Source organism: Chlorocebus sabaeus, chromosome 9, assembly GCF_047675955.1.
Source record: "Chlorocebus sabaeus isolate Y175 chromosome 9, mChlSab1.0.hap1, whole genome shotgun sequence".
In the NCBI taxonomy this organism is placed as follows: domain Eukaryota; kingdom Metazoa; phylum Chordata; class Mammalia; order Primates; family Cercopithecidae; genus Chlorocebus; species Chlorocebus sabaeus.
The window spans coordinates 125459118-125485692 of record NC_132912.1 but is presented as its reverse complement, the minus strand read 5'-3'; the positions used below and the strand labels follow the sequence as shown (position 1 = coordinate 125485692).

Genomic DNA, 26575 nt, shown 5'->3' with positions numbered 1-26575 from the left:
ACATGCAGTGGGTCTGTCTAGGGGAGAGGGGGCTGGAGAAGGAACCTTTGGGGCAAGTAAGGATGCTTCTGCAGTCCTGATTTAGGCCCAGGGAAAGAAGGAGAGACCCCTGGAGACTCCCCAGCATGGCTAGACTGAGACTGAGGCCTCAACACACTGAAAGTGGGAAAGATATTCAGATACTTTTGCTGTCTGGTCTTTCCAGTGTGAAAGGCCGTTCTTGTTGGGATTGAGCTGCAGAATCAGGGCTTTATGGAGCTCCCCTAGGCTGACCCCTTGAAGGCAGGCACTGCTGACTCCCCATGCTGACACTCTCTGCTTCAGCAGGGTCATTCCTTGCAGCAGCAGCCACAGATGGTTCAGATCAAGAACAGCAGGAGAGGTTGCTTGTTTGCTACACAGGGAACATCGTTGGCACTGCCTGCTTAGCTCCTCATAGATGATATTTGGCTTTTCACAAAGTAAGCCACCACAAGTTGGGTGTCTATCCATATAAACGTTGAGACTGCTGGTCTTGGGACAGAGATTATAGTTGGTTTTGGTCTCGTCCTGGTTGCTGCCCCTGTGCTGCTTGTGTCCCTTTCTAATGTGCCATGGCAAAGATGTGAGTCACTTAACAATGAGGGGCATCCCTTCAAATGGGTTACCTGGACACTCTGCTTCCGCAGGGGCATTCCTTGCTGTGGCAGCCACATATGGTTCAGGTCAAGAACAGCAGGAGAGGTTGAAAGGCAAAGGCATGTTTGTGTACACTCTTGGCTTTTTTACCTTCTGGCTTGGGGCTGTGAGTTTGTAAATAAAATGTCCTCAGCCTGGTGGCTCTTTGTGTCAGCACTGCCTTGATGTCACTTTAAATAATTGAGTTTCCTATTGGGTGTTTAACTCAGCATGTTAGCTGAGCTCTCCCTCTGTCTGAAGCACTATAGACTGAAAAAACTGACAAGCTGAATGATCTCCCCTTTCCTGAGCTACAGAGTTCTTGAGCTGTTCTCTTTTCCCCTCTCCAGTTGCCTAAGAGATGGTGAGATGGGAAGCTACACTTGGAAGACCCTGGAGGATGCCTGACAAGAGGATGTCTGACCCATGATGAAGTTGGAGCTCTTTTTGAAATGTTTCTTGCCCTTCCTGGAGCAGAGGAGCCATTATGTATGCAGGTGAAATAAGACGAACTGTTACTTCTCTTGAATCATGTGAGTATGGAGAAGAATGCCTCCCAAGAAATGAGAGGTTGGTTTGACAGACTCAGTCTTGTCACATTTTGTGGAAGTTAAGCCTGCGAGTTAGAGGGCAGATCCCAGAGCCCAGTGCATGGCAGATTGTGACCTTCCTTGTCATACCTGTACCTCTGGGGGATCTGCATGGATCACCTAGACAGGCACTGATAGGGTAGAACATGGTAATCCATCACTAAGTTTGCAGTTTTTTCTCTTTGGTTCTTTTAAAACTGATTTTACAGTCATAAAGTTTTGGAGGGAATGATTGGATGAGAATTTGGGAGATGGGAAGAGAGGTGTAATCTGGTTCTGGGACATATAGTAAAATGTGCCATTTAGATTTTACAAAGACACAGAAACTATCTTCAAACCTTGGCAGTTCATAAAATCCGATTGCATGTTGTTCACCACAATTTTTATTTCTCTGAGAATAAAGGATCAAGTTAAGGAGATCCTCGCTCTGGGACAAAACCCAGCTCTTTTCATGGCAGTTGCCAGTGCCATAGCAAGGTCCCCATCTGCACCAAGAGTCTGAAGGTAAAGAGTTTTCCGGGAGCAGAGCAGAAAGAGCTGTGGAGGAGGCACAGAGATGGGAACTGGGTCAAGTAGGGAGCTCACAGGCTTACGTAGTTTTGGATCCAGGATGCTTCTGTCTCCAGAGATGCAATTTAGCATGCTTCAGGGTGTTGCAACCATTTGACTCAGGTGTTAGTCACAGGATGGGCAGTTTGCAAATAACTGACTTGGGTGAAAGTCCATGTGGATGTGAATTACAGAGAATTTCCATAGAGAAAAGGCCAGCCCCTGTATCAGGAATTGCATTTTGTAAAGTTGAACTCACTGATTCTGAGCACAGTTGCTGCCTACCTTTTGCTGTCTGGAACACATGGCCCCGTTCCTCTCAGTACTCTTGAGTAGTCACCACATGTGAATCATCAGTGAGATACTGCTTTGAATGAAAACATCAACACAAAAATCAGCCCCTTCCTTAGATGAAATGCAACTAGATTTATTTGCAGATCTTTCAGCTGGTAGCCAAAATCACAGCCTTTGAATAATAGAGTTAGGGGGACTGGGAATGGGGAACAACACATCATTTCAGAAGGTTCAGGAAGGCTGGGGGTGGAAGAGCATTGGACTTGGGAAACAGGAGATGGAGGGAAGGATTATAGAACCAGGTCCTAGTTTCTTTGCTGCCAGTTACTTGCTGTGTGACCCAAGGGAGTCACTTCCACTCTCTGAGCTTCGGTTTCCTCATCTTTCAAACAGAGGTTTTAGTTATTGCCTCCTGGTTGTCTTCATTACAACTCAGAAAGATATTACTAAAACATATTGGAAGTAATTAAATGTTGGTGACTTACAAGCAATGTAGAAAGTATGCATTCTTTTTAATCAATGAAATAATATTAGTCAGGGTTTAACTGCTATGTCTGAGTCACTGCACTGTCTAAATTTAGAGGTTCAGTTGGAGAAAGTGATGAGTGCCAGATTGACAAAATTCAGATTTCGGTCAATGATCATAACATGTGCCAGCACCTAATAGGTTGCAGGTTCTCTGATACCTAGGGTTGCAGAGCTCCTGCCCCCATGGAGCTCACAAACACCTTGAAAAAGCAAACTTTAAATGCACAAGCCCACAGACTATCAAACAGCAATCAAGTAACCACAGAAATAGAAGGAAACTGAGAGATGAAGTAGTCATCCCCATGGTGAGGGTCCACAGGCCCTAGCTCCTTAATGATGACTAAGCTTATTTAGGGTTATATCCCTTTGAACCCAAGTAGGGACTACAGACATCTGCTACCACACCTGACTAATTTATTTTCATTTTCATTTTTAAAATTTTTTGTAGAGATGGGGTCTCACCATATTGCCAAGGCTGATCTCAAACTCCTGGGCTCAATCCAGTCCTCTTGCCCCACCCTCCCAAAGTGCTGGGATTACAGGCTTGAACCACTGCACTTAGTCAACAATTCAAATTTCCATATAGGCACAAACAAAGGGCATGGATACATAGGGAGAGGACAATTAACACGAGAGGGAGAGAGACGGAAATCACTGAAGGTTTTATAAGAACGTAGCATTTTATTGAAGTCTTGCAGGATGGTATTTCAGCAGATAGAGGAGGTGAGGGACAGGGAGGGCCATCTAACCAGATCAGAGGCATGAAAATACATGGGGTGTGGGGTAACACAGAGGGAGATGAGGCTGGAAAGATGTCATGTCGAGATATGGGCTGGATAACACATGCGAAGGGCCCAGGGTACACAATTTAAGGAGACACTCATTTTCAGGATTGAGCAAGTGTAGGGTTGGTGCAGAGGCTGTGGCTTTTAAGCAGAGGACTGATTTAAAAATTTCGCATATTAGGGGAAGAGATACTTTTTCTCATTCTTCCTAAGTACAACTAAAATCCATGGATATTACATAGAAAACAAACATAAGGCTTGAATAGGTGGAGAGAAGAAGGAAGGCTAGCTAGGGACCTTGGGATCAAAGTAACAGCATGGTAGTGAGTTCCATAAGTTTTGTTTTTTGTCTCAGATTCCTAAACTTGGAGCTGAAGAATTGAGCAACTTGGAAACACCAATGGGTTCAGACAAAAGAGCCCCAACAAGAAACTAGTTTTTCTGGCCGAAAGACCAGGAAATGGGCAATTCAACAAGACAGAAAACTTTTAGACAATAACTTCTGCATTCTAGGCAAACACTGTAGAAAAAACTATGGCCTTATCCCAACTCCACCAGTGAAGACTGAGTAGAGAACCTAGGAGTCTACTATTACCAAGCGGTAAAGAAGTATCCCAAAGCACCCCTCCACCAGGGTGGTGTCAGAGAAGGATGAATAAAGAGCAGAGACTCAACTCTGACCCCTGTGGTATCAGTGGAGACCCCTTGGGGAGTCTGGATTTCTTCTCTGACCCAGTAGGTAATGAGACAACTTTCCACTTAACTTCTGGGGTGACACCAGAGGAGGCCTGGTGAAATTTCATTTTTATTATCTCATAGTGGTAATAAGGCCAACTCCACTGCAGTGTCAGTGGAGACTAAAATATAAAGGGATTTTCCCATAGTCTTCATTATAAGAACCGGGTGAGCTCCTGTATTGGGGAAAACCCCAGCCCCGATATTCAATGTGGGTTCTTTTCTATTTCTGTAAGCGTCAGCTGGTCTGAGAAATAAAGGGAAAGGGTACAAGAGAGAGAAATTTTAAAGCTGGGTGTCCGGGGGAGACATCACATGTCGGCAGGTTCCGTGATGCTCCCTGAGCGGTAAAACCAGCAAGTTTTTATTAGCGATTTTCAAAAAGGGAGGGAGTGTACGAATAGGATGTGGGTCACAGAGATCACATGCTTCACAAGGTAATAAAATATCACAAAGCAAATGGAGGCAGGGCAAGATCACAAGACCACAGGATGGGGCAAAATTAAAATTGCTAATGAAGTTTCGGGCACACATTGTCATTTATAACATCTTATCAGGAGACAGGGTTTGAGAGCAGACAACCAGTCTAACCAGAATTTATTAGGCGGGAATTTCCTCATCCTAATAAGCCTGGGAGCACTACAGGAGACCATGGCTTATGGCTTATTTCATCCCTTCTCCTTCGACCATAAAAGACAGCCACCCCCAAAGCAGCCATTTCAGAGGCCTACCCTCAGGGGCCATTCTCTTTCTCAGGGATGTTGCTTGCTGAGAAAAAGAATTCAGCGATATTTCTCCTATTTGCTTTTCAAAGAAGAGAAATATGGCTCTTTTCCGCCCAGCTCACTGGCAGTTAGATTTTAAGGTTGTCTCTCTTGTTCCCTGAACATTGCTGTTATCCTGTTCTTTTTCCAAGGTGTCCAGATTTCATATTGATCAAGCACACATGCTCTACAAACAATTTGTGCAGTTAACGCAATCATCACAGGGTCCTGAGGCGACATACATCCTCCTCAGCTTACGAAGATGACGGGATTAAGAGATTAAAGTAAAGACAGGCATGGGAAATCACAAGGGTGTTGATTGGGGAAGTGATAAGTGTCCATGAAATCTTCACAATTTATGTTCAGAGATGGTAGTAAAGACAGGTATAAGAAATTATAAAAGTATTAATTTGGGGAACTAATAAATGTCCATGAAATCTTCACAATTTATGTTCAGAGATGGTAGTAAAGACAGGTGTAAGAAATTATAAAAGTATTAATTTGGGGAACTAATAAATGTCCATGAAATCTTCACAATTTATGTTCTTCTGTCATGGATTCAGCTGGTCCCTCCATTCGGGGTCCCTGACTTCCTGCAATACTCCTGGAGATATGACTCATGAAAGTGAGCCACAACCCAACAAAACAAAACAAAAAACAAAACAAAATTTGGCCCTCAGGAGTTTTAAAATATTATGCTAGTCCCTATTCATCATCCAGGAAGACATCAGTTACCATGTAAGTGTTCTTACCAGTTGCTGGCTCTGGCAATGGCTTCTGCTTCTAAGCTGAGATTCTCTGTATTCACCTCTCTCTTTAGTTTTGATGGTGGCTGTTTGCCCTGTGACCAGTTTTCTGGTTGACTTAAGAGTTGTTGATTCTTCAGTCAGTTTTTTCAGCTTTTTACTTGTTGTGAAGATGGGAATGATGACTCCTAAGCCCTTCACATGCTGGCGCAGAAACCAGAAGTCCTGTGTTCATTTTTACCCATTTATTTTTCTTTCTGTATTGGAGTTTGGATAATCTCAACTATATTCAAGTTCACTGATTCTTTCTTCTGTCAATCCACATCCGCTATTAAGCCCTTCTAGTGAATTTTTCATTTCAGTCATTGTAGTTTCCAATGCCATAATTTCTGTTTGGTTCTTTTTAATAATTTTTATCTTTATTGGTATTTTTTATGATGAGACATTATTTTCATATTTTCCTTTAGTTTTTTGGACATGGATTCCTTTGAACATATTTAAAAGACTTTAAAAGTCTTTTCTAGTAGGACCAATGTCTGGGCTTCTTCCAGAAAAAGTTTTTATTTATTGCTCCCCTACTCCTTTATGGGCCATACTTTCTTATAGGCTTTTTGGAAAAGTGGACATTTAAAATAATATAACATGGCATCTCTGGGAATCAGACTCTTAACTAAAACTTTTCTCTGAGGGAAACAAAGCCTGAAAAGGGGAGATTGAATATTACATGGCTTAAGAGAGTATTTAGATATATCTACTTCCATTGGTGCTAAAATATATCTGGAAGTGGAATGGAATTCAGAACTCCATGAAAGAGAGCTGGTGTCCAGAGTGTTGATGTCACACAGCCTGTGTCCTGATTGGCACAGAAGTTGAAACTAGATTCTGGATATCCATTCTGCTAGCTCTACTGGAAGACTGCTTCTAAAAGTGAGGTCTTCAACTTTGGATGTTAATCATTAGAATTTTCTTTCTCAAATTAAAAGTTTGAGAAATTCCTGATAAGATGTCCCGTTCCCTAAAGTTTACTTTGATTGTAATTTTATTTTACTATTGGCTTTCACCCAGCCATGAAGAGTTAAAAGGTGGTAAGTATGCTTTGGCAGTCAGATTGTTTATTCTTCTCCCCTGGCTCACTTTTTCCCAGTTTCAGAAAGTTAAATGAATTTTTTATCTCAAATTGGATTTCTTGGGAGAATTTAAGATTTAGGAGGAAAAATGTCAGTTGTCAGAGGAAGAATTGTAAAGTTCTTTTCCTAAAATATGCATCATTTACAAAATGGATTTGCATATTCTCAGTATTGTTGGGACAGTAACATTTGAAAACAGTCATTTCCACAGAAGAGCTTTGAGCCTGACATCCAGTGAGGGGTCATTTCTGACTCTGAAAATGAGTATAGCTCAGGAGGCCCAGGCGCTGGGGAGTGATGCCATCAGCTCCACTGCAGGCCTGCTTGTTGTTTCCAGCTGCACATCACACCTGTGAAAGGGAACAATTCTTCCCACTGTTTGTCCTTCTGATAGCCTTCTCTCTGGACTTTGCATTTCCATTCCTTTTCATTGACAAATGGATTTTTTTTTTCTTTTTTTCCATCTCTGGGCCAGCTTGGGATCCTAGACTGCCCTGGGAAGACATTTGTGTTTTACACACATAAGGATCTGTGTTTGGGGTTTCTTCTTCCTCCCCTGACATTGACATTGCTTGGTGGTTGTGTGGGGAGGGAGGCCACGTGGGCTCAGTGCTTGCTTGTACTTCTCTGCCTAGGTACATCGAAGTCTTTTGACCTCCGTACAGTGATTATGCTTGTCATTGCTGGTGGTATCCTGGCAGCCTTGCTCCTGCTGATAGTTGTCGTGCTCTGTCTTTACTTCAAAATATACAACGCACTAAAGTGAGTCACATGTTCAAAATAAACAATGCACTAAAGTGAGTCACATGGAGAAAAGGGGATAGATAACACTCCATCAATGGGATACCTGGGCTCCCTGTTGGAGCAAGGTCATTCCTTGCTGCTGTGGCCATACTCCTGGGTGAGGTCAAGAAGAACAGGAAGCTTTGTAAAGGCAAAAAGACAGCTGAGTCTAGTTATGTTTTTTCTTTCTGGCTGGGGTGGTTAGAATGTTCTCAGCTTGGGCCTGTGAGTGTCAGCACTGCTTGGCTGTCACTGGATCTCACTAAGTTTACCATCAGGTGTTTAATTCAGCACCTTGGCCAAGCCTTCCTCTGTCCTGGGCACTGCAGGCTGCAGATTCTGAGGGGGAGACTGCGTGAATGAGCTCTGCCTTGTGCTCATGTGGAGGACGGGCTGGATCTCTTCTTGCCTGAGTTGGGAGTTCTCAGGGTATTCCTCCATTTGTTTCTGGTGGCCTTGGGGAAAATGACTGGGGCTCTAGATCTCAGGGACAGCTGACCTGTGTGAAAAACCTGGGGGACAGTGGACAAGGGAGGGTAGATCAGATAAGAGAAGATTGCATTTTTGGGGAGAAGACCCTTTAAGTACCAGAAAGATTGGTTGTCAGATGCAGTTGTGTCCCCATTCTAAGGAGTTCATAATGACACATCCTGGAGCCCAGGACGCAGCTGAATGCAGCACCTTCCCATCATTCCTGCATCTCGGGGGCCTGCAGTGACCAGCTGGGTGACCTTGCTTGCGAATTCACTCACCCTTACTTTTGTAACCTCAGTTTACATTTATAGCAATCATAGGAGAGGAAAGGATTGGAGAGGAACTTGGGACAGGGGAGAGAGCCTTAATGTAGGACTGGTGTTAATGTTTGACTGGCTTCAACACTAAACTTCCAATACCCCCAACAGTTCTAACAAAAGGACTGAGAAGAAAAATTCTAAGCCTATGCTTTGTGTGTGTCTTTTCTCAAGAGCTGCAAAGGACCCTGAGGCTGTGGCTGTAAAAAATCACAACCCAGACAAGGTGTGGTGGGCCAAGAACAGCCAGGCCAAAACCATTGCCATGGAGTCTTGTCCTGCCCTGCAGTGCTGTGAAGGATGTAGAATGTATGCCAGTTTTGATGCCCTGCCACCTTGCTGTTGTGACATAAATGAGGGCCTCTGACTTGGAAAAGGTGGGCACAAAAATCTTCATGAGCAATATTTCTTTCTTAGTAGGTTGTTTTGTTATTTAAATCAAGTTCTAGAGTTTTTATGTGAGATTATATAATTTACAGTGTTGTTTTATATACTTTTGAATAAATGTACACTATTAAAAATAATCCTCTTTGCCACCAATATTTTTTGATTGTTAATTATAAACATTCTTTGTTTAAATATATTTATTACTCACTTTGGAATATGGAGGAATTAGCTTGTAGCATTGCAATAGAAGAAAGAGAATTGGAATAAAAGTGTCCAGCACATTTCCCACCCAAGAAGGAAAATGCACACTGTTCTTACAACGTTTCCAATTTCAGCCCAGCTGATCTTGTTCAGCTGGAGTCACTCATTTAGCTCTTGTGAGGGCTTGGATGGTTGACATCCACCGCAGAAAATGGTGTCGTGTCCTGACACCTGTCCTGTTGTCCTGTCCATTTATCCAAGACAGTGAGAGGAGCCAGGCAGGACCTCCCTGTGTTAAAGTTGTCTGACCTGTGTAAGATAGGCCTGAGCTCAGTGACCTCAAAAGGACCTTTTGAAAACCAGTTTCTTCCTACTGCAATCCCCAAATCTCCAGAGCATGTGGCTCCTTCGTGGATCACGGTAACAGTGATGTGTGTTGATCCAGCCATCAACATCTTCAACTGTAACACCAACCACCAGCCAAAGGCCAAAGCCCAGACTCCCTGACCACAACAGGTGACAGGAAGCACCACTCCCCACTTCTACTCCCAGCTGCCTTCTGTTCCAGCTCCTGCGCTTGAGCCTCCTGGAACCCCTTTCTAAGCATGATTCCCCATCTGTAACCGCATGTCCACTCCTCTCATGAACTAAACCCTTGCTTGTGACCATCACATGTATACTGAATATGAAGAATTATTAGCTAGTAACAGATGGTAATCTACTAAAAGGGCGTAAAAAGGAAAACAGATGTCGCCAATGAAGGAAACAGCTGTGACATCTAGGCACAGAAACGGGCCATATGTGGGTGGAAGAGCTGTCTGTAGAGGCCGAGCACTTCCTGGAGGCTGAGCCTCCAGCCCCAGCATGCTTGGGAAGAGGCCAAATCCGGGCAGCCTCCAGCCGGAGGTCACCTGTCCCCCTTAAGTTTCTGGGCACTGTCTCTGTCCCCTGCCTTTGATTTTCTCTTGTCACCAGCAGGCTCTGACAGATGGAGCACATATAAATCCCCTCTTACCCCACACAATGGGTGGCCCAGTTTCTGGACCCAGGACGCCTGTGCCAGGGCCTCCCCATGTGGGTGATTACTCCTGGTGCAGGTATTGCAGGGGCTGTGAGGGAGGCAGGTGGGACAAAGGTCTTCAGGATACCCCCATTAGCAGGAGGACAGAGCACCACACATGAGTTTTAGAGCCCTATGGACCCAGTTCCCATCCCAGTTTGGCCTTCACCAGGAGAAGTCCCTTTACTCATCTGAGCCGCTGTGTCCTTGATGTGAAGTGGAGACTTGCACAGGTGACAGGGAAAAAGCAGTGAGATGATGCAGGGTGACTCCACAGCACCCCATGGCCCCCAGGAAATTGCCAGAGGCCTCAAGGTGGCTTCTCTCCTGACTAGACCTGGAAACCTGGGTCCTTTACCAGGGCCACCTGACAGAGTGTGGCCACAAAACTCTCGCACTCAGTGGAGATGGATTAGGGATGTTGGAGATCCCAGCCATGGGTGACAAAGAGGGGTTCAGAGGGAAAGCCCAGGGTGGGGGTGGGTATTCATGGACACAGCTGCAAGCGATTAGTAACCAGAAAGGTCCCCAGTCTCAAACACCTGTGCCCTGCTAACTCACCCCAGGACACCCAGTCCTGCATCATCCACAACCAGCCCGGGCAGACAGGAATGGAGCAGAGCCAGGCAGGGGCTTTGGGGAGTATCCAAGCTCCTCCTGAGCATCCCAGATGCTGCCTTTCCCCTACAAGGGCCCAATAAGGAATGGATCCCCTGGGTCACAGTGTAGGACTGTGCTCTCCCTAGGGAGGTGTCCTGGGCTTCAGCACCATCAGAACAACACAGAGGGGCTGACGGTAGCCAGAGGGTTTCACCCTAGGAGACTCAGCCTACACGGGCGTCAGACCTCCCCAGAGCTGCACAAAGGTTCTTCAGAAAGTAGCCAGTCCTGGCATTGTCCACTCAATATGTTCCACCTGAACTTAGAGTGAAACCCAGACTCATTTGCCTTATGGGTCCTTCCCCATCTGACCTTCACCTGCTCCTCTCCATCCTCCCCTCCCAGCTCATTCCTCCCACTCATGTCCAGCCAGGCTGTTCTTTCTTCCGTACTGTTATAGGTGTGCCCACCTGGTCCCTGCCTCAGGGCCTGTGCACTTGCCCTCTCTTTTGCCTAAGATGCAACCCCCAAGCTCAGATCACCCATGAATGCCTCCCTCTTATCTTTCTGCCTTTGTTCCGATTTCATCTCTCAAGATGCCCTCCTTCTCACTGTCAGGTTTCCTCCCCACCCCAAGGCAACCACCATTTATGCAGTCAGCCTGTTTATTGTATCCATAGCTCCTCTCGCCATTTGAATTCTTCATTTATTTTTGTTGTCTAACTCTCCACTTAGAATACAAGTTTCATGAGGGCAGGACTGCATCTCTCACATTCAATTCTATATTGCTTAGGCCCTAGATCAATAAGTAATATTTACTGATTGAATGAAAAGAGGGCAGCCCCCACCCACCACCACTTGCTCCTCCCAGTCTCACTGTGGACACTAGGATTTCTTTCTCTCAGCTGCAAAACACCATGCCTGAGAGACTAATTCACCTGCTTCAGCCTCTCCAGACATAACTGCTTAGAAATCCCTGTAGGGGAATCTGGATCTGTCCTCTTTTTTCTCTTCATCCCTACCCTCTTCCCCTCCCCCACAGGGTTAGCCAACTGGCAGGGCATCTGAATGTCCCAGCTGGACCCAGATTTTGCCCAGGTGCTGCACCACCTGCCTTGCCCCACTGGCATTTGTTCTGCCACAGGCTCTCTTCTCAAAGCAGAGCCCTGAAGACTTCAATGATGTCAATGAGGCCACCTGTTTGTGATGTGCAGGCACAGAAGAAAGGCACAGCTCCCCATCAGTTTCATGGAAAATAACTCAGTGCCTGCTGGGAACCAGCTGCTGGATATCCCCACAAAGAGCTTCCACTAGGGGTCAACCCTTCCGGGAAGGATTTGAGGAGAGGGAACCCTCACTGTGGGGACTGCTGATAAGAAACCAGTCACACAGCTGCTCTGTTCTCACACAAATCTACCCCATTGCATGGCTGGAACTGACGTTTCCCTGGAGGTGTCCAGAAAGCTGATGTAACACAGAGGCTATAAAAGCTGCCAGTCTTTAAGGCTGCTCAGCCCCTTGCCAAAATGGAGCTTGTAAGAAGGCTCATGCCACTGACCCTCTTAATTCTCTCCTGTTTGGCAGAGTCGACAATGGCAGAGGCTGAAGGTAAGAAAATTGAACCAGATTTATTCACCAAAACAGAGAAATTCTTCTCTTAAGAGGCCTCTTTCAAAATTTTTCAAAGTGGCCCCGGTTCAGAGAAAAATGTACTCTAATGCTCCTGGGGGGGTGGATTTTAAATTAGTTCTAATTTTATTTGGCTCATCTGACAATGTCCATAAACATATCAAAAGCATATAGAATTTTACTGGGTTATTTTACTGCTAAGAGTTTATGTTTTGGAAATAAGCATAAAAGTGTCCAAAGATATATGTATAAATATGTGCACTTAAATAATTGTAAACTACAACACGAATTTTCATTATTTTTTATGGTAAATCCATACAATGGAACACTGGTTTTTGCAACTTAAAAAAAAAAAATGATGGCTGGGGTTGGTGGCTCACGCGTGTAATCCCAGCACTTTGGGAGGCTGAGGAGGGTGGATCATGAGGTCAGGAGTTCGAGACCAGCCTGGCCAACATGGTGAAACCCTGTCTCTACTAAATTACAAAAATTAGCCAGGTGTGGTGGTGCGCACCTGTAGTCCCAGCTACTCGGGAGGCTGAGGCAGGGGAATCGCTTGAACCCGGGAGATGGAGGTTGCAGTGAGCCGCGATCATGCCACTGCACTCCAGCCTGGGTGACAGAGCAAGATTCTGTCTCAAAAAAAAAAAAAAAAAAAAAAAAAAGACTCTGATCTATAATGTGTCCGTAGACCACATTAAGAGAAAAAGAAAGATCTGAAGTTTGTATCATATGATCATATGATGGTTCTTATGTTTGAAATATATACATTCAAGCATTTTACATGTCTAGAAATAGAAGAGGAAAGGAAAAGGTGTGGAAGAATTTACACCAAGGTTTTAGTGATGATTGTTTCTGGGTGGATGGGGTTATGGGAGTATATGGGAGAATAAAGAAAAATAAACCTTTGTTCCTATGTAGGTGGGGTTTTTGACCATTAGTCAAAATCTTGGTGGGATTTTGAATTAGTAATAATTTTATGTGTGCCCATCTGACAACGTACAAAAAAATATAAGAATTTACCAAATAATTTTAAAAAATTTTATAGAAAAGAATTTTCACTATGTTGCACAGGCTGGTCTCGAACTCCTGAGCTCAAACGATCCACCCACTTTGGCCTCCCAAAGTGCTGGGATTACAGGTGTGAGCCACCACGCCCAGCCCCTTACTGGATAATTTCACTGCTAACAGTTTATCTTTAGGATCCAGTTATTTTTCCTCTTCTCCTTTTCTCTTCTCTTCTTTCTCCTTTTCAATAACAGCTTTGTTAAGATATGATTCACATACCATAAAATCCACCATTTTAAAGTATACAATTTAGTGTTTTTTAGTATATACACAGAATTGTGCAACAATCACCACTATTTAATTCCAGAACATATTCTTCACCCCCAAAAGAAACGGTCTCAGGCTCAGCACGATGGCTCAAACCTACAATCCCAGCACTTTGGGGGGCTGACATGGGAGCATTGCTTGACGCTGAGAGTTTGAGACCACCCTGAACAATGTAGTGAGACCTCGACTCTACAAAACTAAAAAAAAAATTTTAGCCGGGCATGGTGGTACATGACTGTAGTCCCAGCTACTCTGGTGGCTGCGGTGGGAGGATCACTTGAGCCCAGTAGTTTGAGGCTGCAGTGAGCTATGATTGTGCCATCGCAATCCAGTATAGGTAACAGAGTGAGACTCTCTGTCTGTCAGTCTCTCTTCTCTACATATATATAGTGTCTCTATATATAGTCTATAGTCTCTCTCTATATAGTCTATATATATAGTCTCTCTGTATAGACCAATGTTTAATATATCTATAACTATATATTTTATATATAGACTAATATATATAGACTAATGTTGTGATGAATATTAGTGTACAAGTTTTTGTGTGGACATATATATATATGTATAGATATGTATAAAGAAACTCTGTATTCACTACCAGTCACTCTCCATTTCTTCTGATGTCTCCAGCACAAGTAAACCACTACTCTACTTTCTGTCTCTATAAATTTACTTATTCTGGATATTTCACGTAAATGAAATCATGTAATATGTGGTCTTTCACTTAGCATAATATTTTCAAGGTTCATATATATTGTAGCGTGTATCAGTACAATCAGCCCTGAGTACCTGTGGGTTCAGCATTCATGGATTCAACCAACCATGAATTGAAAACATTTGAAAAAAAAAAGTTGGTTAGGGAACATGTAACAGACTTTTTTCCTTGTCGTTATTTCCTAAACAATATAGTATAACAACTATTTACACATCATTTACATTGTGTTATAAATAACCTAGAGATATTTTGAAGTGTACAGGATGTGTATAGGTCACATGCAAACACTAAATCATTTTACATAAGGGACTCCAACATCCATGGATTTTGGTGTCCACAGGGGGACACCAAATCATTCGTGGAAACCAATCATTCGTGGACACCAAGGGACAACTGTACCTCATTTCTTTTTATTGCTGAATAATATTCCAGTGTATGGATAGACCACATTTTATTTATTTATTCATCAATTGATGAATATTTGACTTATCAGGACTAACATTGCAATGAATATAGTATACAAGTTTTTGTGTGGACATTTGTTTTTATTTCTTTTGGGGATATGCCTAGTGGTAGAATTGCTGGGTTATGATAACTGTATGTTTAATCTTTTGAGGAACTAACTGCCAGACAGTTTTCCATAGCAGCTGTACCACTTTACAATCCCATGAGCAGTGTATAAGCATTCCAGTTTCTCCATGTCCTTGTCAATGCTTGCTGTTTTCTGTGTTTGACTCTAGCCATCCTAATGCATATGAAGTGATATCTCATGGTTTTGATTTGTATTTCCCTGATGACTAATGAGGCTGAGTATATCTTCATGTGCATATTGGCCATTTATAGATCTTCTTTGGAAAAATGTCTATTCTGGTTCTTTGTCCTTTTTAAATTGGATTATTTGCCTTTTAATTATTTAATTGTAAGAATTATTTATACATTCTAGCAATCAAGTGTCTTTTAAAAACCATCCTTTTTTTTTTTCCCAGGTTGATCTATGAATTCAGTGCAATTCCAGTAAAGATCCCAGTAAGAATATTAAATAGATAAAGATATGCTGACTCTAAAATTTACATGAAAAAGTAAAGGAACTGGAATAGCCAAAACAATTTTGCAAAAGAACAGTAAAGTTGGAACATTCATGTTACCTAATTTTAAGACTTCTGATAAACTACAGTAATCAAGAAGGTGATTGCCAAAAGGATAGATACAGAAAACTGAAACAGAATAGACAGTTCAGAAATAGATCCACACAAATATGGTCCATTGATTTTTGACAAAGGTGCAAAGGCAATTTAACGGAGAAAGGAGAGCCTTTTCGTCAAATGGTCTTGGTACAATTGGATACCCATATGCAAAAAATAAACTCAACCTAAGCCTCATTTCTTATCCATAAATTAGCTTAAAATGGATCATAGTTCTAAATGTAAAATGTAAAACTGTAGTATTTTAAAAAAGAAAACAGGAGAAATCTTTGTAACCTGGGGTTAAGCAAAGAGTTCTTAGACAAGACACCAAAAGCACAACCCATAAAAGAAACTATTACTGAATTGGACTTTATAAAAAATTTAAAACTTTTATTTTGGGAAAGACACTGTTAAGAGGATGAAAAGACAAGATACAGATTGGGAGAAAATATTTTCAAATTGCAGATGCAACAAAGGACTTGTATTCAGCATATATAAAAACTCAAAACCCAATAATAAAAACAAAAAGCTAAGTTAGAAAAAGGGCAGAAGACTTAGAGATACTCACTAAAAAGGATATATAGAAGGAAAATAAGAACATGAAATGATGTTCAATGTCATTAGCCGTTAGGGAAATGCAAGTTAAAAAACCATGATGGGATGCTGCTACATATCTGTTAGAATGGCTAAACAAAGCAATACAAAAACCTGACAGTAGTGTGTGTTGATTAGCATGTGGTGCAACTAGAACTCTCATACATCGTTGGTTGGATTATGAAATAGAACAGCCACTCTGGCAAATGGTTTGGCAGTTTCTTATGAAGTTAAATATACACTTAACATATGACCCAGTGATATCACTCCTAGGTATTTATGCTAGAGAAATAAAGACACATGTTCATATGGAAACCTATTAAAAATACAAACCATCCTTCTTCAGGTCCTAATATAGTCTCTTTTATGGACTATATGTAGAGAAGTTACAAATACTTCTCCTCAAACGGTTCAAGATGGAGAAATCAACTGCTTTTGACTTACTTTGGAGTAAGCTAAGTGCCATCCACAATTAGCTGTCTGCTTCTATGTATATTACATGTGAGAGGTAGATTCCTAATCTCTCAGGGAGGAGAAAGGGTCTGTTGTTGACTTTCCTCAGTGCCATCTGTGGTCTCTAACAGGCAATTCAAGCTGCAGTGCCACTCTAGGGGGTGCCAATATGGCAGAGACCCACAAAGCCATGATCCTGCAACTCAATCCCAGTGAGAACTGCACCTGGACAATAGAAAGACCAGAAAACAAAAGCATCAGAATTATCTTTTCCTATATCCAGTAAGTAGAAGCTTTAGTTTCCTAATAAGGGATATCAAACTCTGACCACATTGGGTTGGGTAGGGGTCTCTCTGTAGAAAGAATTCAGCTGCTGCTAGAGCTGGTAGTGACACTGACAACCATCATGATGATGATGGTGATGGGGATGATGGCTGGTAGTCACTGATAATGGCTGTGTGCCTGGCACTGGCTCACAGAGGTCCTTCAAGGTCAGCACTATAATAGTACTACGAACACAGCAAGGTTGAGAACTTGTCTGAGGTCACACAAATAGTGAATAGCATGACCACAGTTAGAACCTAGCTGGTCTAGTTCCAGTTTCTTGGCCTTAAAACACTAAACTTTGATTCCAAATTTTGCTATGCATTTGAATATGTGGGGGAGCTTTCACATACACAGACTCCCAGGCTGTACACTACATAATTAGATTATAATCTCTGGGGGTAGACTCCAGGCATCAATATTTTTTATTTTATAGTTTTTATTCTGAAATAAGTATACATTTATAAGTGCTTTTTATAAGTGTCCAGGTGACCCCAGTGTGAGGCCAAGCTAAGAACATGACTCTGCCCTGCAGAGACACTCATTGTTTCCTGAGATCTGTCTCTAGTTAATCTTCTCAACAACCCTTTGGCCAGATGCAGTCTAATCCCCATTCTATAGATGAGAAAACCCAGAGAAGTCACTTACCAGGTCCAAGACTAAAAAATAATAAAAATGGGATAGAAACTGAATCCAAGCAGCCCGGCTCCAGAGCCCCCACTCTTATGCCTGTCCCAGTGGTTCTTATACTTGATCATACATCAGAAGCATGTGGAAGACTTGTTAAAACACAACTGCTGGGCCCCATCGCTGGAGTCTCTATTATCTTATTCAGCTGGAGTGTGTGGGACCTGAGAATCTGCATAGCTGACAAATGCCCAGGTGATGTTGATGCTGCAGGTCCAAGTACCACACTTTTGAGAACCATAGTAGCCCTGTACCACTGCAGCTGGAATTTAACTTATCCTTCAAAAAGCAAAAGAGCCCTCAAATTTACTGGAATGGTTGCTGAGAAACATATATGCTATTCTTGCTGTGTAAGGAGAGAGGGGAAGAGAAAGTGTGGGTAGAGCAAGGGAGGCGAGAAATTAACATTTAACATCTATTGCACACCTGTGTGCCAGGCCTGTGGCAGGTGCTTCATATTCAGAATATTATAAACCTCACACAATAATGAGAAGTAGGCTGTGATATCCCCATTTTACAGATGAGAAAACTGAAGCCAAGAAAGGTTAAATCACTGATTTAATTTTATACAGCAGGTAAGTGACTAAAGTGGAAAGAGAACCCAGATTTCTCTACCGTTGTATTACTTCCTGTAAGTTTGGACATATGTCCTCTGAGGATATTTGGGGAGACCCTGTCAGAATGGGCAGCAAACTAAAACCCTGGGCTATCCTGTCCAGTGCAGGGCATGGGACTGTCCTTCAGAATGAGGAAGTGGTGGTGATATAAGGGAAGGAAGGAGCAACTAGGGAGGTGCTAAGGTTTGGGAAAGGTGGCTGTGGAAGAAGAGTTGCTTCACCTTTCAATAGACTTGGATATCAAGCGTCAATGGGAAACAATTCTAAACAAGAAGGTTCATCAAAGAGTTACATGGACATGGGGAATAGGAGAGATAGAAATAGGTAGAAGGAAAGGAATTCTGATTCCAGGCCCATCCTCATCATTTACTTGATACAAGACATAGGCAAAGCAGTTCACCTTCCTGCGCCCATTAAAATTGACAGTTTGTGATTTGATGTTGAGGATGGTGGGGTTGGTGATTGGTCTTGGAGACGTTTAAATGAAAACAGATGTGCCACCACTTTGTAAATTTACATGCCTAGGTGAGCAATTGACTCTGCTCTGCAAACCCCCTTTGCTTGTGACACTTCTCCAGCCACAGTTGTGTTTTGCCCACAGGCTTGATCCAGATGGAAGCTGTGAAAGTGAAAACATTAAAGTCTTTGACGGAACCTCCAGCAATGGGCCTCTGCTAGGGCAAGTCTGCAGTAAAAAGGACTATGTTCCTGTATTTGAATCATCAGCCAGTACATTGACGTTTCAAATAGTTACTGACTCGGCAAGAATTCAACGAACTGTCTTTGTCTTCCACTACTTCTTCTCTCCTAACACCTGTAAGTCATCATTTACACAACCTTCACTCACATCTCCTGCAAGCACAGGTTACACACTCTCCTGTCTGGGTTCTTATAATCTTCAGTCTGAGTATATTCTCTCAGAGTCTTTTCTATTTGAGAGAGCAGTAGTTCTCTAACTCATCTGTGCATAAGAATCATTTGGAGAGCTTGTTAAATCATAGATCCCAGCCCCATCACAGATATTGTGATTCATTTGTTCTGGGTGGAACACATGATCTTGCCTTTCTAACCAGTTCCCAGATGAGGCAGAGACAAGGGGCTGATCAGATGGCTACATGTTGAGGGGTACCATATTAGAGCCCCAAAGCAGAGACCCCACATTCAGCCTGTTTAATAGTAACCCTAGTATCTTCTGCAATGCTTCTTTAGGGACTGCACCTCCCTATGCTCTGATTCCTTAGATCTTGGTTGGGGTTATTGAACCTTCATGTTTAACAAGTCCCTCGGATGATTCTGACAATGAAGATTGGAGAGTGCATGCTGGAAATCTCTGGTCTCACCACTGAAATTTAAGACCGTCAGGTGGTTGGAGGCTACATTTACAGGGCTCTGCATTCACGGCACCTACATTCCACTGTGATCCAAAGCAGAATGCCAAGAACATCTGCAAGTGGGTTCATGAGGAGAGCTCCACTGTGGATTTCGTTCCAAGACCTACAGCTGACCATGTCACTCTCCTCCTGAAACCACTGACTTCTTGGTACCATCCAATCTCCAGAGTGCAGCAGTCAAGGTTTTCCCAAGCTGGACCCAGGCCACCTTTTCAAGCCTTGCCTCTAGCTGCTGCCTGGCATGCACCCTATGCTTCAGCCAATCTAAACCATTTTCATCTCCAAAAAGAGCTCTCTGCATTGTTTCTCCCCATTTCATCTGTCCAGCTGCTTCCTTATGTACTTACTGGGGAAAGGAGAGACCAAGGGCTGCTTCATGAAGGCTGTTTCTGAGCTGAGCTTTGAACAATAGCATGGTGAGGTAGGTGGAGGGGGGAGTCAGGGAAGAGCACTCACCTCTACTGGAGCTGACAGCCGAGGAGTCATGGGAAGAAAGGGAGGATAGAACAGAGGCTGATGAGACTGGAAAGCTGAGCTGGTGAGAGTGAGGAAGAGCCTTCAAGGGAGGGTGTGACTTTATTTTCTATGGTGCAGTTCAGGTAATGGGAGTCTCTCCAGATGCAACACATCTTACAGCACAACTTTAATATGATTCATTTGGCAATAGTATAAAGATTCCCCCTCTGCCCTGCGCCAGTGGGCAGAAATTTCAATGATAAAAAAGGATGAAAACCTCAATATGTGACCCATGGGAAAGACGGAGATGGAATCATACTCAGGAGAGACGTGTTGAGCTCGATGCATGACACAGAAATTAAAAGCAGTCACTATTTTGATGTTCATTCTTGACCACCTTCACATCCATTTCAGCTATTCCAAACTGTGGCGGTTACCTGGATACCTTGGAAGGATCCTTCACCAGCCCCAATTACCCAAATCCGCATCCTGAGCTGGCTTATTGTGTATGGCACATACAAGTGGAGAAAGGTTACAAGATAAAACTAAACTTCAAAGAGATTTTGTAAGTACTGCTGCCCAATTCTGTTGGAACAAATGCAGTAAACCCACCTGGCAACTGGGGGATTTGGGGAAGAGAAATTATCATATGTAATTCCCATATATGGGCACTTTTCAAAGAACTGATGAAGAAAGGAAAACAGTGATGCTATTCCATTGAACTAAGTTGACTATTTTTCTGAAGATTCTGAGGTCCTTGTCAGGGACTATCAAAACCCTAGGTTTGTCATCGTAAACCTGAGATACCATTGAAGGAAAAAAAAATCCATAATCACTTAAGAGTAGGATTGTTGGGATGTTAGAAAATAGAATTGAATTGGTTTGAAACTCTTTTTCACCAGAGGCCCTCATTCTCTAGCCTAGAAATAGACAAACAGTGCAAATTTGATTTTCTTGCCATCTATGATGGCCCCTCCACCAACTCTGGCCTGATTGGACAAGTCTGTGGCCGTGTGACTCCCACTTTCGAATCGTCATCAAACTCTCTGACTGTCGTGTTGTCTACAGATTATGCCAATTCTTACCGGGGCTTTTCTGCTTCCTACACCTCAATTTATGCAGAAAACATCAACACTAGTAAGTCATATTTTATGTTCTTAGCTATTTTGAGCTCTCTGAAGATTGCATACATAGAAACTGTTAATTGTTAGCCTACCTGTGGCTACTCCTATTTGCAAGCATGTCATATATACTTGGGAACATATTCATAATCTTAAGCTTGACAATCATTTCTGTGCATTGCTTAATGCAAGAGGAAATTAATAATTTTATTAACCTGAAAATAATTTATGCAGATAATATGGACTGTTTCCCTTAATTCTTTCTGCAAAGACACAATTAAAAACATCAGGTTTGCAGATTCTAGCTCTAAACAAGGTCACAATGAACACAGTAAAAGGTGAATCAACTGCTTGGCTATCTCAAACTTATGGTTACTATTTAGGGCAAAATGTTTTTGACTTCTTATATATTTACTTGTACACATAGCTCTTCAAGATCCAACATTCCTACCTGGCATAAACATGACCATTCTTTTTTTTTTTTTTTTTTTTTCCCCTGACAGCATCTTTAACTTGCTCTTCTGACAGGATGAGAGTTATTATAAGCAAATCTTACCTAGAGGCTTTTAACTCTAATGGGAATACCTTACAACTAAAAGACCCAACTTGCAGACCAAAATTATCAAATGTTGTGGAATTTTCTATCCCTCTTAATGGATGTGGTACAATCAGAAAGGTAAAGTGAAATACTGATAGCCGGATTTTGTCAAATGCTGAGTGCATGTTGAGCAATGCAGTCAGGGTAATGCTTGCTAGCTGCTGTAACAAACAGCCCCCAAATTTTAGTGGCTTAACCACATGAGAAGCATGTGAAGACATATTAGTGCACATACCCATTCATACATAGCTGCTAAATTTTCAGGACAAGTGGGGTTATCTTTCCCAGAAGGTAAAGAACTCTGAAAACTCACTAAAGAGAGTTTGAACATCTATATGCAGTTGGCTTAATAACCTACCAGTAACACTTATGCAGAAAATGTTTACACCTTGTATTTAGTGAAGATCTAGCTGAATTTTTAGGATCTTCTTCTTTTCCTTTTAAAGACAGAAAATAAAATGTTAAAAAAAAATTGAAACCTGAAGGATATTACTGGAAGTTTGTGATTTGTTCTACATTTTTCTAGAAGTCCCATTCAAGATTTCAAACATTTTCAACCTTTGGTCTCTTTAGGATACATACCATAAACTTTTCCCTCAGACATTAAATAATAACCTAATTGAAAAGAATGGTGGCTAATCCAGAGGAATTGATAAAGACAGAAGTAAATCATCGTATCTTGCTAAAAATGAACACATAGGCTTTATTACACTGTGAACCCCCAGGGAAGGCAGCTAAGGGCCTTCCTCTTGCAGACCCTTGGTCTACATATATTTTGGAAACTGCCCAGTTAGCCACACTAACTTAAAGCTCCTTAAGGAAAGCAATATATAGTAAGGTTTAATGTCTTCTCAAGACTGGAAATTTGCATTCAAAATGGATTTTACTGTAACTGAAAAAAATTCTGTCTGATTCTATCTTCAGGTCTCTGTAATACAAGCTGTATTTCTCATCTCATTCTTTCTTTCCTAGAATATTTCTTCAATGAAATACATTTAAGGTTTATAGTATTCTGACATGAAAGCTGTTACCTCATGATTTAAGAAAATTATATCTGTACCTGCAAATGTTATCCACATCTATGCTCTAAAATATTACTGGATTTAAAATATAAAAATTGAATTCTATCTTGTTCTGCAGGTAGAAGATCAGTCAATTACTTACACCAATGTAATCACCTTTTCTGCATCCTCACCTTCTGAAGTGATCACCCGTCAGAAACAACTCCAGATTATTGTGAAGTGTGAAATGGAACATAATTCTACAGTGGGGATGATATACATAACAGAAGATGATGTAATACAAAATCAAAATGCACTGGGCAAATATAACACAAGCATGGCTCTTTTTGAATCTGATTCATTTGAAAAGACTATACTCGAGTCACCATATTACGTGGATTTGAACCAAACTCTTTTTGTTCAAGTTAGTCTGCACACCTCAGATCCAAATTTGGTGGTGTTTCTGGATACCTGTAGAGCCTCTCCCACCTCTGACCTTGCGTCTCCAACCTATGACCTAATCAAGAGTGGGTATGTATTAATGTAACTGATGTATGTATGGTATTTCTTCCTGTGGAATAATAATTTCAATAAAGTAATTTTTTGTGTTGTATATATATACATTTTTCCTAGTACTACATGAAATTTCATTAAATTTATTCTAATCATTTTATAAAATACAATTACTATGTACCGATTATGAATAATTTAAATTTAAACATTTATGCAGATACAGCTTATATCCTCTAGAATTTTAAGTGTATTTACAAAATATTTGCTGGTAGAAACAAATTTATTTTTGTTATAAAAGCTCTATTTTTGTTTTTGTTTTTTGCACATTTTGGTTTTTGTGAAGCAAAACCTAGATTATTTCATGTGTATTATCTTTAAAATACAATGCCATCAGTAAAACACATGTAGCATCCTTAAGAAAAAATGTAGAAAGTTCTTATTTGAAAGGAACAATTTCCTTTTTTCCTTACAATTTGTTGGATTTTAAGTATGTCATTTGTACTGATACATTAATGATAAGCATGTAAGGAAAGAAGTCTGACTTCCAATACATAAGTATTGGTTTTCTGATTAAGTTATATGGACCAGGAATTTTAGAGCTAGAAAGAACCTTGCTATCTTACCCAGGAATCAGATCTATAGTCTTAACACACTTTAGTGTAAACTAGAGACACCGTCTTTCACGAGAGATTTTTGGATTCACAACTTAATTCAGAGAAAATTTTTGGAATGGAAAAGACTGAATTTGTCTGTATCTTCTAAACATGTTCATAAATTCTGTTCCAGATGTAGTCAAGATGAGACTTGTAAGGTGTATCCCTTATTTGGACACTATGGGAGATTCCAGTTTAATGCTTTTAAATTCTTGAGAAGTTTGAGCTCCGTGTATCTGCAATGTAAAGTTTTGATATGTGATAGCAGTGACCACCAGTCTCGCTGCAGTCAAGGTTGTGTCTCCAGAAGCAAACGAGACATTTCTTCATATAAATGGAAAACAGATTCCATCATAGGACCCATTCGTCTGAAAAGGGATCGAAGTGCAAGTGGTAATTCAGGTAAGACAAAAAGCTATTTCATGATCAAAAAGCACATCATGGCTCATAAAATGCTGCTTAAATCCAGTAACTCTTAAGCATGTACAGTGTAGAGATTTATAATAGGAGCTTTAACAAATAAGTTGAATTTTAAGTATATAGGATTAGTATTTATTTCCATCAGTTGATAATATGCATACTATGTACAGTGTAAGCATATGATACACTGATAGTTTGCCATTCATTTGGATTTTGAGTTTGAGTATAATGTCCTCATCTCTAAAAACAAGTTTCCTTTAGTTTCCTGACTCCTTATTATAGATGCCATAGCAGATAATTGAATTGAAAGCAATGTATTTTAACTCCTAAATGAGTAAAACAAAATGAACCAGCATTCCACATAATAGCCTATTTGAAAAGAAGTTATTTTTTTTTTAAAAAAAAAACAAAGAATCTATTATATTAACATAGGTCAGCCCTGCTTCTTTTGAAAGGCTTGAAACCTGAGATCTGCCCAGATACATGAAAGGAATGATGGTAAATACTCAAGGAAGGTTCATAATTAAATGGCTTAAGATAAGCCTTAATGAAAGAAAAATGGTAAGAAGTTATTTTAGTTGAAAATGGCATTAAACGACCTTATGATCTCTGTATTTATTCATTATTATTAGCACGATAAAGGAGTATTTGTAACAAAATATTTCTATGGCAAAAACAGAAAAACAAACAGAAGTTAAATTCAGTAATTTTATAAACTCGTTCACTAAGTGGCTTACGTAGTGTATCTATAGACACTGGTCTGAAATTAGTTGAAAATTTATAAATGGAAGTCATTATGGAAATACCATCAATATGAGAAAAGTATTTTTTTCCTATTTCAAGGGAATGAACAAATTTTTTTTTTTTCTGTTGACAAAATGTATTTTGGCAACAGTGAGCAACAGTGACCATTAGTAAGTGAAGCTGCATTTCCATTAGACTGTTATGCTTGAGTTTTACACATTTTTCACGTGATATCAAGAAACCAAACTAAGTCAACTGTTTGAAACGAGTTTAAAATTAAATATAAATATAAATGAATTCAAATATTTGATAATGGTTCCTCTATATTGTGTTGGCATTATGTGTTATACATTAACTCATATATGAGTCATAGGATATGTACAGGTATTATAAAAGCTACCAACATTTTATAATGTTAACACTTCTTAAAAAGTGATTTTCATCTTGTTTCCCATTTTAGGATTTCAGCATGAAACACATGCGGAAGAAACTCCAAACCAGCCTTTCAACAGTCTGCATCTGTTTTCATTCATGGTTCTAGTTCTGAATGTAGTGATTGTAGCCACAATCACAGTGAGGCATTTTGTAAATCAACGGGCATACTACAAATACCAGAAGCTGCAGAACTATTAACCAACAGGTCCAACCCTAAGTGAGACACGTTCCTCCAGGATGCCAAAGGAAATGCTACCTCGTGGCTACATATATTATGAATAAATTAGGAAGGGCCTGAAAGTGACACACAGGCCTGCATGTCACTGTGTCAGCGTGTTTCTTTACAGGACAATGGAAATAAATACCACGCCAGTTGGCTCTCATTTTAGGAACTAAAGATACAAAAATATTACATGAGGCTGGGCATATGGCTCATGCCTATAATCTCAGCACTTTGGGAGGCCAAGGTGGGTAGATCACCTGAGGTCCGGAGTTCGAGACCAGCCTGACGAACATGGTGAAACCCCATCTCTACTAAAAATACAAAAATTAGCCCCGGGTGCAGTGGCACGTGCCTGTCATCCCAGCCACTCGGGAGGCCGAGGCAGGAGAGTCACTTGAACCTGGGAGGCAGAGGTTGCAGTGAGCCAAGATCACGCCATTGCACTCCAGGCTGGGCAACAAGAGCGAAACTCTGTCTCAAAAAAAAAAAAAATTACACGAGTTAACACCTCCTTTTATAAATACAAAGCATTTTAACCAAATATTAGGTGAAAAGGGTTATTTTTACTTAAGAAAAGTAGCCTTCAAAGATAGATGTGTTTATTTTTTAGATGCAAATATGCTACTCTTTGAAACATCGAAAGTTACAATTTCTGAAACTAAAGCATGAGGAGAACCGCAGTCTCCTTGATTCACATGCCTTCCTGCTTTCACGCAGAGCCTCACCATTTCTCACTGTAAGCATTTCAGGAAAGGGCTCTGGATAGACAAATGTGAGCATAAAATGAGAAACTTCATACCGTTTCTGGGTTAATGAGATGAAAACATTTTTCTTCCCCTTCATCATCAAGCACCAAAGCCAAAGGTTCATTGTCCTCGACTA

At 41.2% G+C, this 26575-nt stretch overlaps 2 protein-coding genes across 3 annotated transcripts in view; both read left to right on the top strand.

Moving 5' to 3' along the window:
* CUZD1 (CUB and zona pellucida like domains 1) overlaps positions 1–25791 on the top strand; it is a 42413-nt gene extending 16622 nt beyond the window's left edge. Inside the window, exons 2-11 of one of the 2 annotated variants that reach the window (XM_073019433.1) lie at positions 1008–1154; positions 11742–12205; positions 16642–16792; positions 18740–18954; positions 20400–20550; positions 20905–21122; positions 21610–21782; positions 22845–23236; positions 24005–24273; positions 25496–25791. In XM_073019433.1, coding sequence (XP_072875534.1) covers positions 12124–12205; positions 16642–16792; positions 18740–18954; positions 20400–20550; positions 20905–21122; positions 21610–21782; positions 22845–23236; positions 24005–24273; positions 25496–25668 — 1824 coding nt within the window. In that variant the 5' untranslated portion in view covers positions 1008–1154; positions 11742–12123 and the 3' untranslated portion in view covers positions 25669–25791. Of the gene's footprint in view, positions 1–1007; positions 1155–11741; positions 12206–16641; positions 16793–18739; positions 18955–20399; positions 20551–20904; positions 21123–21609; positions 21783–22844; positions 23237–24004; positions 24274–25495 lie in introns of those variants that run through there. The other variant, XM_007964302.3, reaches the window with a different exon arrangement.
* FAM24B (family with sequence similarity 24 member B) lies at positions 7344–8918 on the top strand. The gene is made up of 2 exons (XM_038009666.2): positions 7344–7537; positions 8524–8918. Exons 1-2 carry the CDS (start codon positions 7446–7448, stop codon positions 8714–8716), a joined length of 285 nt encoding a protein of 94 aa, XP_037865594.2. The 5' UTR covers positions 7344–7445; the 3' UTR covers positions 8717–8918.
* Positions 25792–26575: the final 784 nt, after the last annotated feature.

Excerpts from the sequence above, each read along its gene's own strand:
- FAM24B (XM_038009666.2), top strand. The coding sequence starts at position 7,446 with ATGCTTGTCATTGCTGGTGGTATCCTGGCAGCCTTGCTCCTGCTGATA. Across the intron at positions 7,538-8,523 it reads AAAATATACAACGCACTAAA|AGCTGCAAAGGACCCTGAGG; the intron begins GTGAGTCACATG and ends TCTTTTCTCAAG.